Source organism: Argentina silus (genome assembly GCF_951799395.1).
Source record: "Argentina silus genome assembly, chromosome: 8".
In the NCBI taxonomy this organism is placed as follows: Eukaryota; Metazoa; Chordata; class Actinopteri; order Argentiniformes; family Argentinidae; genus Argentina; species Argentina silus.
The window spans coordinates 7,945,054-7,954,949 of record NC_139662.1 but is presented as its reverse complement, the minus strand read 5'-3'; the positions used below and the strand labels follow the sequence as shown (position 1 = coordinate 7,954,949).

Below are 9,896 nucleotides of genomic sequence, written 5' to 3'. Positions count from 1 at the left end.
AGGAGTGCAATTGCCTCTAACGCTGGCTTTATGAGAAGTGCTGTGAGGAAAGCAATTTCCATAGAGACAGACCTTCTTGCCTGCGGATCCACTAATGTCTCTCCAAACTAAAGTATACCCAGAGTCCGTAAGTGTAAGTGAGACTTAAAGACCCTAAAGACCCCCCTGCAACCGTGTGAACAACACAGCTGAAACAGGAAAAATAACCCTAACCCAACCTTAAGCTCCTAATTATGTGCATCTCTCATCTCTGAAGATTGCTGCTCTCCCCTGACAAGATAACATATTTAGCATAACAACTGCTAACATTATGCTGCTACACTTTAGAAGATCCATAATTCATTGTCAAATGTGAGCAGCCTTTTATTAATCAAAGAGAGGTTAGGCTGCTGCATTGTCATTTGTAAAAAGGAAAAGGTCAGACAGATGCACCCACGGTGTTCATGCTCTGCTCTGCAGCTGACAGTGTCAACAGTGCCACCAAGTGTCCTCATGCAAGGCACTAACTGGATATAAGAAAGATAGACACAGACGCAGCTCCATATTACACGTCGGATCCACGTCTGAACGCACGATGAAGCATGGGCTACTATTACTGTATGAGAGTGTTCGATCATGATCCAAAAGAAGAACAGAATAAAAACTGCATCTATGAATTGGACTCAAAGTTATTTGGACATTTTGGCAGGGATGGGTTGTGATATCAGATATCCTCTGCAATTGACAGTTATAATGCAGATAGTAATTAGCCACTATGTTCAATCCACTTAACATGCCATTAAAGATTGATGCACAAAATCAAATCGTAACATGTTCACAGCTAAGTTGATATCATGCATAGAACTCTCTTTTCAATCATTCCAAATCCAGGAATTGATGTTGTCACAAATGTACTGCATAAACATAACTGCCAGTGGACTGTTTCCTCTTTTAATGGGAGTTTCTGCCCCAGCACTCTGACAGGTAAAAATGAGTGTACAAAGTGATAGATCCAGGGAGCCCCTCTCTTTGTTCGTTCAGTTGTATGAATCATCATCAGCTCTTCAGGCTAATAATACAAACCCTAAACCATCCACACATCCACATCCACTATCTGCTCCGTTGCTACCATCCATACAGTCACTAACAGAGAAACAAAATGAGAAACAACCACCTGTTGATATGCAGTACTGTTGAATGGTTTGTATTTCTGGATTTCACTGCAAAAATAATGTGAAATGTGAAATGATGAATACCATCATCATGTTGAATATGATATTTTGTGCAAAATGACAACAGTCAATCACATCAGCGACAACAATTAAATATGCATATCAGAGAGAGGATATAGAGAATGGAAGCAGCACCATTCGGATATCAACAAGCAAGTCTTACCTTTCATGGGTGTTCAACTGGAAGTGAGGTGATGATTTCTGTCTTTTGGATACACACTTTTCATAAAAGATGATCCTCTTTTACCTCTATTGGTCTTTGTCTCTTTTCTGCTGCCTGTCTATGGCGTAGAGGAAATGCCAGCTGCCACAGGTGGCAGAAACTATTAATCAAATGCTTCTGGCTTCCACAGAGGGGCAAAACAAAATGATAAAGAACAGTGGGCAGCTATTCAGTCAGCACAGCAACATGTGGTTATAAAAAGTATCTCTCAGTCTCTCCGCTCCCTATGGCTGGAGTTGGAGGGCTTCGCTGACGGAGAGACAGTCCTGTGCAACAGATTAGCATCCCCCCTTTCTCCCCTCCTCCCCTCAGCATCAGCACCACCCACTCTCCCCTTCCCTGCAATCGATGACGAGAGACACCATTCATGTATCTTTTTTTATAGCGAGGGATCAGTGTAAATGAAATGCAACACCAGGCGTGGGGTGGGGGGGGGTGGGAGTGGGGGTGGTTGGGGTTTGAGGAGGGGGGGGGGGCATAAAGCACGTCTTCTCTCCATCAGACAACCTTCCCCCTCAGCTTGGCTCTCTCTCTCTTCCTCTCTCTCTCTCTCTCCACCCCTCCCCCCTCTCTTTCTCCCTCTCCCTCTCTCTCTCTCTCTCTCTCTCTATCTATCTCTCTCTTGTCTCTCTCTCTGGTTGATTGGAAAGCCCTTAATGTTTTGATTCTAATGTGGGAGTTTGGCTGTCGGTGTGTTTTGTGGCCACTGTTAGTCTGATCCATCTGTTTTTTTTTTTCCTGAGGAGGTAACCATGACAATGTAGAGCTGGCATCTTAAAAAGACATTTGGTTGGTGTGAGGGTGTGGGTGGGGGGTATTGGTTGGCTGAGTCTCAGCGTCCGTCTTACAATTAAATTAACAATTTGCCAATAATGCTGCTCTGTCTGTCTCACATAGGGACCACAGACAGATGTTGCTGTGTGTGTGTGTGTGTGTGTGTGTGTGTGTGAGAGAGAGAGAGAGAGAGAGAGAGAGAGAGAGAGAGAGAGAGAGAGAGAGAGAGAGAGAGAGAGGCACTGTTTGTTATTAATGTATGTGTTAATACATTAATGATTAATGTGTTATGATGTGGAGGTCTATAAACCACCATGTAACACCTTATCACCTTCATCCAGATTTTGCTGGGGACAGGATATCAATCCAAAAATCCATCGTTTGAAAACATGTGTCGTATTTATCTCATTATCTTAGCTGTCATCTATTCATGAGTTATTGATCAACAAGTGACAAAGAGTGTTGACTATCTGAATTGTCATAAACTGTGCAAACCCTCCCACTCACCAAATTGATCCAAATTATGAATAATCTGGAATATGTCGTTAATAAAATAGACAATTCTGCTGTTAACAACATCATGAGTTGTCCGATAAAAGGTCAGGTCGGAACTCAATGTGTGCTTCCGAGTTTCTATCGGTGAGTGATGTAAGAGCATTATCTGTCCAGTGCCAGTGGCCGGTGCGCGTCAGCGGCTGCATCACTTTCGACGCCCAAATTAAACTTGTGAAACATACCATCGTTAGACAAGAATAACATACACTACCAAAAATACATTATGGCTACTGACTCTTGGGCGTTGGCAGTTGATGAACAGGAGGCTACGACTGAATCTGTAAGTTTCATTTGAGTAGGTCGTTTTCTAACTTTCTAGCTTGCTGTTCCTCTGGTCGATTGACATGCATGGCGAAAACCATCCAACTTCATCTGCTAGCTTGCTAGTTAGCTAGCCACCTTGCTAGCTACGTTGCTGCACTTGTCAAACCACTCCCATCGTGGGCTGATGATGATGTGACTGATCCGATGTCCAACAACAGGTCTTTGCTAATGTCTACTGTTGGCTCTAGCTACAGACGTATGGATGCATGTCATGCCAAATCGCATTTGCATTTAGATACAGTTCATTAATAGATGTGGCACCTCAGTACACGTGGTTGCAAAAGATTGATGAGTGAGTACAAACTGTCACTCTCTGGGACGATTTGATTATAGATCTGTCAATACTTGTCATTCAAACAAAACGTGTTTATTTTCTTTGTTCAGTTTGGCTCCTTGGGTCTAAGAGAGAGAGGTGATGCTGCATCAAGAAAGGAAACAAATGGTAAAACCAGGGATGTTGTTATGAAGAACTAATAATAGTTAATATGGGTCTAATAGAACTACTCCACTGCATTAATATCTGCCACTATCATTGCTGCCACTGCCTTTGTTGTGTTGGGTGACAGTTTTGTTGTTTTAGTTCCTGCAGGCACTGCAAAAGTAGGACAAGTGGAGAATGGTAACAAGGCAGACGACGAAGATAAAGGTGTAAATTCTCTGGGTTTATTCAGTATCTATCGCCTCATGGGTCAAGTGCCCATTCAGCTGCCTAGACAGGTTAGTCACGGTTCTCATCTTGTCTTACAGAGGACCGAGCAGCCCAGTCGTTGTTGAATAAGCTGATACGCAGCAATCTGGTCAACACCACCAACCAAGTAGAGGTTCTTCAGAGGGATCCTAACTCCCCTCTTTACTCGGTCAAGACATTTGAAGAGTTAAGACTGTAAGTCCTCCCATGGTAGCAATTCAGTTTAGACTTGGTTGTTTTTTGTTGTTCTTAATATTGTTGTTATGTGTGTGTATGTGTGTATGTGTGCGTGCGTGCGTGCGTGTGTGTGCGTGCGTGTGTGTGCGTGCGTGTGTGTGTGCGTGTGTGTGCGTGTGTGTGTGTGTGTGTGTGTGTGTGTGTGTGAGAGATAGGAAACCTCAGCTGCTTCAGGGAGTGTATGCCATGGGCTTCAACAGACCCTCTAAAATCCAGGAGAATGCCTTGCCCATGATGCTGGCAGAGCCGTGAGTACCTTTATTCATATTATTTATTCATTTTTATTGAGCTCAAATGTTAGTGTTCAGCCTCAATTTGGGATTGATGTGTTTAAATGTAGGCCTAAGTCAGACATGGTCAATAATGTAATTAACTCATACAAATTTCTCTTTGGGGACAATAAAGGTATTGATTGATTTATTGACACTGTTTATAAGCAGTAGAGCAATAGTTGAATTATCAAACATTTGTTTAGCCTAATCTCAAATTAGTTCTACTCACATATACCATATATCACTGGCGTGTTTGCTTTCACACTGAATTCAGTAAAATGATCTACTTTTGTCACATGCCGACCCGATAGTCCCCAATTATTCTCTCTTCAGCGTGTATGTTCCCTCTGGTTCCAGACCTCAGAACCTGATTGCGCAATCACAGTCCGGCACAGGTAAAACCGCTGCCTTCGTGCTGGCCATGCTCAGCCATGTTGACCCAGCTAAGAAATGGACTCAGGTAAGTGAACATCTCCACTCATACGGGGCTTAACTTTAGCTGTTAGACCTCTGTATAGGTAATCCACAGGTCCAGAAAGAGTTTGTTATACAGGGGATTTATGATGATGGGGGGGGGGGGGGGGGGATGATGATGTTGTTGTTATTGTTGTTGTTGAGCTGCAGGGTATACGGTAAAGGGAAACAGTACGTACAGTAGCTTCTGGTTAAGTGAACCAAACTGAAATACATAATTTTTTGCCCCCCCTTAGTGTCTTTGCATTTCCCCAACATACGAGCTAGCTTTACAGACTGGTAAAGTCATTGAACAGATGGGGAAATTCTATCCTGAGGTCAAATTAGCATACGCCATTCGCGGCAATAAATGTAAGTGTCAAAGCTTTTTATTCCTTCACATTAAATACAAAATGTTGATTTGTTATTTTTTCTGGGATATGGTTTCCAATGTTGCTGTGAGAAACTATGATTCAAAATCTGGATAATGATTGTAATTAGTAATTGCAGGTGTTCTCTCACCCAAAAAACACTGTGTGTTTGTGCTTTTGGACATAAGTCACTTGAAGGATTTATTTAATTGTTTGAAATATGAAATTGACATTAGCCAAGCCAATGACATTAGCCAAGCCTGAATATGCAAAGCATTTTAGATTTCAGGGTAGTAGTTATTGCCAATGAAGCAAATATGCAATTTTTCACAACATGCTGTATTCTAGAATTATAAATGCTTGAAAGCTGCCTATTATGTGGCTCCGTGTCGTACTGTACGCAGTGGAGCGAGGGACCAAGATTCAGGAGCAGATAATCATCGGAACACCTGGCACAGTCCTGGACTGGTGCACCAAGCTGAAGTTTATCGACCCCAAGAAGATCAAGATCTTTGTCTTGGATGAGGCAGATGTCATGATAGCCACACAGGGCCATCAGGACCAGAGCATTCGGATCCAAAGGTGAGCTCCCCTTGAAATAAACATAATAAAAACTAAACTAAACATTTTCGCTTACATGAATCACATTCACTCTGATGAGAGACACCTGCAGTTGGATTGTTGTTGACCTTTTTCCACTATAGGAGAGTGTTTACAGCTTTCTCTGTTGCGACCCAAACCCAATAACAGTTGAACTACTTAGCTATCTCTAGCTTTGTTTGTCCTCCTGTGTCCAAGTATGTATATTACTCCCCAACCCCCCACCCCCACCCCCCCCACCCCCTCCCATGCAGAATGTTGCCAAAGGAATGTCAGATGCTGCTGTTCTCGGCCACATTCGAGGACTCAGTTTGGAAGTTTGCTGAGAGGGTTGTGCCAGACCCCAACATCATCAAGCTGAAACGTGAGGAGGAAACCCTGGACACCATCAAGCAATACTACATGCTCTGCAACAATAAGGAGGAGAAGTTCTCAGCACTCTGTAATATATACGGAGTCATCACTATTGCACAGGCTATGATCTTCTGTCATGTGAGTCCTCATCCTATCTCTTGACATTATTATGTTTATTTGATAGGAATAATGCACAATTCAACTTTACTGTGAGTGTCCTCGATTGAGTCTCATCTGTGTGGACTTTTTGACTGTGGTGACAAACAGAAGACCTTTGCCTCCTCTTCAGACTCGAAAAACAGCTGGTTGGCTGTCATCAGCACTGTCCAAAGAGGGCCATCAAGTGGCACTCCTGAGTGGGGAGATGACAGTAGAGCAGAGAGCTGCTGTCATCGAACGCTTCAGGGAGGGCAAGGAGAAAGTTCTGGTGACCACTAATGTATGCGCCAGAGGTAATCGCCTTGCCAAGAATGCAAACATTTGAAAGCCATATTAGTGTAACCGTTTCCGTTTTGTAGGAAGATGACTGTTTTGTATTCACTTAAACTTTGAAGAGTTTTAATTTTTTGTTTCATTTTTGCATTTGTTTTGTTTATAATGCAGGCATTGATGTGGAGCAAGTGTCCATGGTGATCAACTTTGACCTTCCTGTGGACAAAGACAGGAACCCTGACAATGAGACATACCTTCACCGGATTGGTCGCACAGGACGTTTTGGCAAGAGGGGGCTTGCAGTCAATATGGTTGACAGCAAACACAGCATGAACATTCTCAACAGAATCGAAGAACATTTCAGTATGTTTGTTTCTTTGTCTAGATCGAGCACTCAAGATGTACATATTGATGCATCCTAAAGACAGAGTTCTCACTAACTGTTTACACTTTTCCCTCTCCATAGACAAGAAAATAGAGAAGCTTGACGCTGAGGATCTTGAGCAATTCGAGAAAAATCACAACTGAAGAGGCTCCAAACCTTAAACACTCATCGTTTAATGCATCTATTTATGCAGTTGGACAAAGTTACCTCAAATTTGTGCTTTTGGACATAAGTCACTTGAAGGATTTATTTAATTGTTTGAACATTATATGAAATTAGACATTAGCCAAGCCTGAATATGCAAAACATTTTAGATTTCAGGGTAGTAGTTATTGCCAAAACAGATTATACTCTTAAATTAATACCTTTAGGATTCTTTTAGTTTGTTTTTTCAAGTGGTATAATCTGTTTTTAAATGAGTGGTTGCACTAAACACAACTAGCTTAGATCTGGCAGTCTCCTCAGAGACATATAGCAGCCAACTAGTAGTTGGCAACAGCATTGAATTAAACAAAGAGGGCTTTGCAATAGATAGAATTACGGGGGAAGTTTGCTGTGTTGATTTGTCTTAAAAACCCTTTTTTCTTATAGAATGATAAGAATGGAAAGATATGTAAGATGACATTGGGTAACTTAAATGGCAAAATGTCAACCACACTGGAGAATTGCTTTATGTTAAGTAACAAGGCAATTGACCATTATCTAGTCTCTAGACTAACAATCCTCAAGTGATTAACCAAAGAATTTCAGGATCACAAAACACTAAATACATTCTTGATAGTTGGATATGTTTAATGATAATCCAAACATTGTATTGTGTGAAGACTGTGAAGACAGAGCTATTGCTCTATAATTTTGTTTTTGTTTTCGCTGATAGTGCTTTGCTAACATCATATTTGATGGGAGGTTGTTTCACACTCACACAGTGGAAACATGTTCAGTCACATTCAATAAGCTTGACATTGACATGAAGGTTTGAGTCAAAATAGGTAAATCTTTCCATTAAACCATCTTATTCTGTCAACTGACAGAAGTCGGACACTTTTACCAAGTAAAAATAAGATTGTATGAAATGTACCTAAATTGTTAGGAATAAGAGATATTATTTGAGAAAAGCTTTATTGACCAAAATACTATATTGTTTTATGTTGTACCTCAGTGAATATGCAATATTTTGGACTGTGCTTGAACTAAACTAGTTGAAGGGAGTTATTGGCTATGAAACAAATAAATAGTAGCTCCTGAAACTATTCACTTATACTTTCTGCACTTTTTGGTTTTATAGTTCTTTGCTAATGGTACTTGTTATAATAAAGATTGACTACTATGTCTGCCTCTCTTGTATTGTTTTATTTACCCTTTGTTGGTTTCAGTAAAAACTAAGAGAGACAACAGGTTTACAAGTTATTTACCACAGAAAAAGATACCAACCTTTAGTACAGTATGTGGCAACTGCTTACACAATCCAGCCACAGCCAGTAATATTCTAGTAAGAAGCTTACAGTGATATTGGTGATCAAATGTCAACTAAACCCTGAGATACTGTGGTAGTACAGTTGAAAGGATTAATTAGGCAAAACACACATACCCAGTGTTGATTGCGTCAGATTTGTCTTGAACAATGAAAACATAGTTATTTTCTAGATTGTAAAAAGAATAAACATTTAATATACATATTTTTTGAGCAAAATAGAATTTAGAATACAATTTTTAATGTCAGACTCCCATTGTCATCCATCTGAGTTTAGGCAGAGTCCATTGAGCTGTCCTCTTGAGAGATGCACAGTAATGACCTGTTCAAGATGTCACATTGGGCCAAAGTCAAGTTCAGGTCTGTGAAGGTCCTGCGGGGGACATCCATGGTTTCAATGATACCATACTCATACAGTGTCCCATATCTGGCCTCTGCAGTGGCTCTCACCATCAGTAAGGTGTCTGTAGGGAGGAAGTCTTGCTGAAACCTCCTCCCACATGGGACTCGGATGGCAAGAAGCAAACCTGGCTGACCGGCAGGGGGGAACACAGAGGGGTTCTCTGTCTCTGTGGTCATCACACCTGGGTCTAGAGGCTTGGGGCAGACCTTGCAGTGGACCTCAGACACATTGCCCATCTCAGCAATGCTACGGGACGCTGCTTGTATACTCACAGAGGAGAGACGGTGTTTACGCCGAGCCTGAACAATGAGGTTGTCAGATAGACTGAGCTTGGATGTCTTCTCCTCCATGCCTCTCAAGGAGTCATCCTCTGATGGCTTCTTCTCAATGGAGGGGAGGGGCTTGTACTTATTCAATGACAGTGAAGGTACCGCAGGAACAGTCTGTAGGAGATCTGTGACTTCGTCTGCACTCAGCTGGCTGTTCTGCCTGAGAAGAGAATGGGAGCGGAGGCAGCGGTCTGACCTGTCATAACCCATCATTGGGGGAGGCATAGGGGTCATCGGTGTATTTTGGAAGTCATCCATATGCAGGTGTGGGGTGTGGCTCCGGGTGGGTTTACTACGGTTATGCCGTTTAGAGGATTTTGGCCTGGTCAAATGCATGCTTCTCCACTGAACTCTAATCTCGTAGGTCTTTAGTCGTTGTCCAGATCATTCCTCTGAATCTAAAGATGGGGTATAACCAAACATTTACAGAAATAGAAACGGGTTTACCTGTGAAATTATTTCAGACCTGGTGAGTGAGTCACACTTACTTCTTCAATCAAACTTTATATTTGAGCAAAAAGACCTAACCGTTTATCCCAAAAAGCATCTTATATAGTCAAGTTGCCACTAATGGCCAGCAATGATGCTCATGAAGTCATGCTGACGTCAGTTACAGCTGTTGGCAGAGTTGTTGGCTAGAGCCAAGGAATGTAATAAGACTACATTATTTTTTAACATTATTATTATTATGTTATTATTAACACTCCTTGGCTGGAGTCATGCTAGCTAGTACAGTAGCTAGCCATCCCGATCCTCACTTGGTGTTGATTCGTGGTTAAAAGCCAGCTAAACTGAACATATTTGCCAATAGAAT

At 41.7% G+C, this 9,896-nt stretch overlaps 2 protein-coding genes across 4 annotated transcripts; one reads left to right on the top strand and one right to left on the bottom strand.

The window, feature by feature from the left end:
* Nucleotides 1-2,954: 2,954 nt before the first annotated feature.
* On the top strand, nt 2,955-8,206 carry ddx19a (DEAD-box helicase 19a). 3 transcript variants are annotated; one of them, XM_083674642.1, is made up of 12 exons: nt 2,955-3,043; nt 3,472-3,529; nt 3,668-3,733; nt 3,835-3,970; nt 4,168-4,260; nt 4,642-4,744; nt 4,995-5,109; nt 5,513-5,690; nt 5,963-6,200; nt 6,352-6,514; nt 6,666-6,857; nt 6,961-8,206. In XM_083674642.1, the coding sequence occupies exons 1-12, from the start codon at nt 2,987-2,989 to the stop codon at nt 7,020-7,022; spliced, it is 1,461 nt and encodes a 486-aa protein (XP_083530768.1). In that variant the 5' UTR covers nt 2,955-2,986; the 3' UTR covers nt 7,023-8,206. The 3 variants fall into 3 exon arrangements, with proteins under 3 accessions (XP_083530768.1, XP_083530767.1, XP_083530769.1); XM_083674641.1 differs by having other exon boundaries at nt 4,618-4,744; XM_083674643.1 differs by lacking the exons at nt 2,955-3,043; nt 3,472-3,529; nt 3,668-3,733; nt 3,835-3,970 and having other exon boundaries at nt 4,115-4,260; nt 4,618-4,744.
* A 417-nt stretch (nt 8,207-8,623) lies between these two features.
* ubxn10 (UBX domain protein 10) lies at nt 8,624-9,418 on the bottom strand (the record flags this gene model as incomplete). The annotated part of the gene is made up of 1 exon (XM_083675995.1): nt 8,624-9,418. One exon carries the CDS (start codon nt 9,416-9,418, stop codon nt 8,624-8,626), a length of 795 nt encoding a protein of 264 aa, XP_083532121.1.
* Between the last annotated feature and the right edge of the window lie 478 nt (nt 9,419-9,896).

Excerpts from the sequence above, each read along its gene's own strand:
- ddx19a (XM_083674641.1), top strand. The coding sequence starts at position 2,987 with ATGGCTACTGACTCTTGGGCGTTGGCAGTTGATGAACAGGAGGCTACG. Across the intron at positions 3,530-3,667 it reads ATCAAGAAAGGAAACAAATG|TTCCTGCAGGCACTGCAAAA; the intron begins GTAAAACCAGGG and ends TTGTTGTTTTAG. Across the intron at positions 5,110-5,512 it reads CGCCATTCGCGGCAATAAAT|TGGAGCGAGGGACCAAGATT; the intron begins GTAAGTGTCAAA and ends TACTGTACGCAG.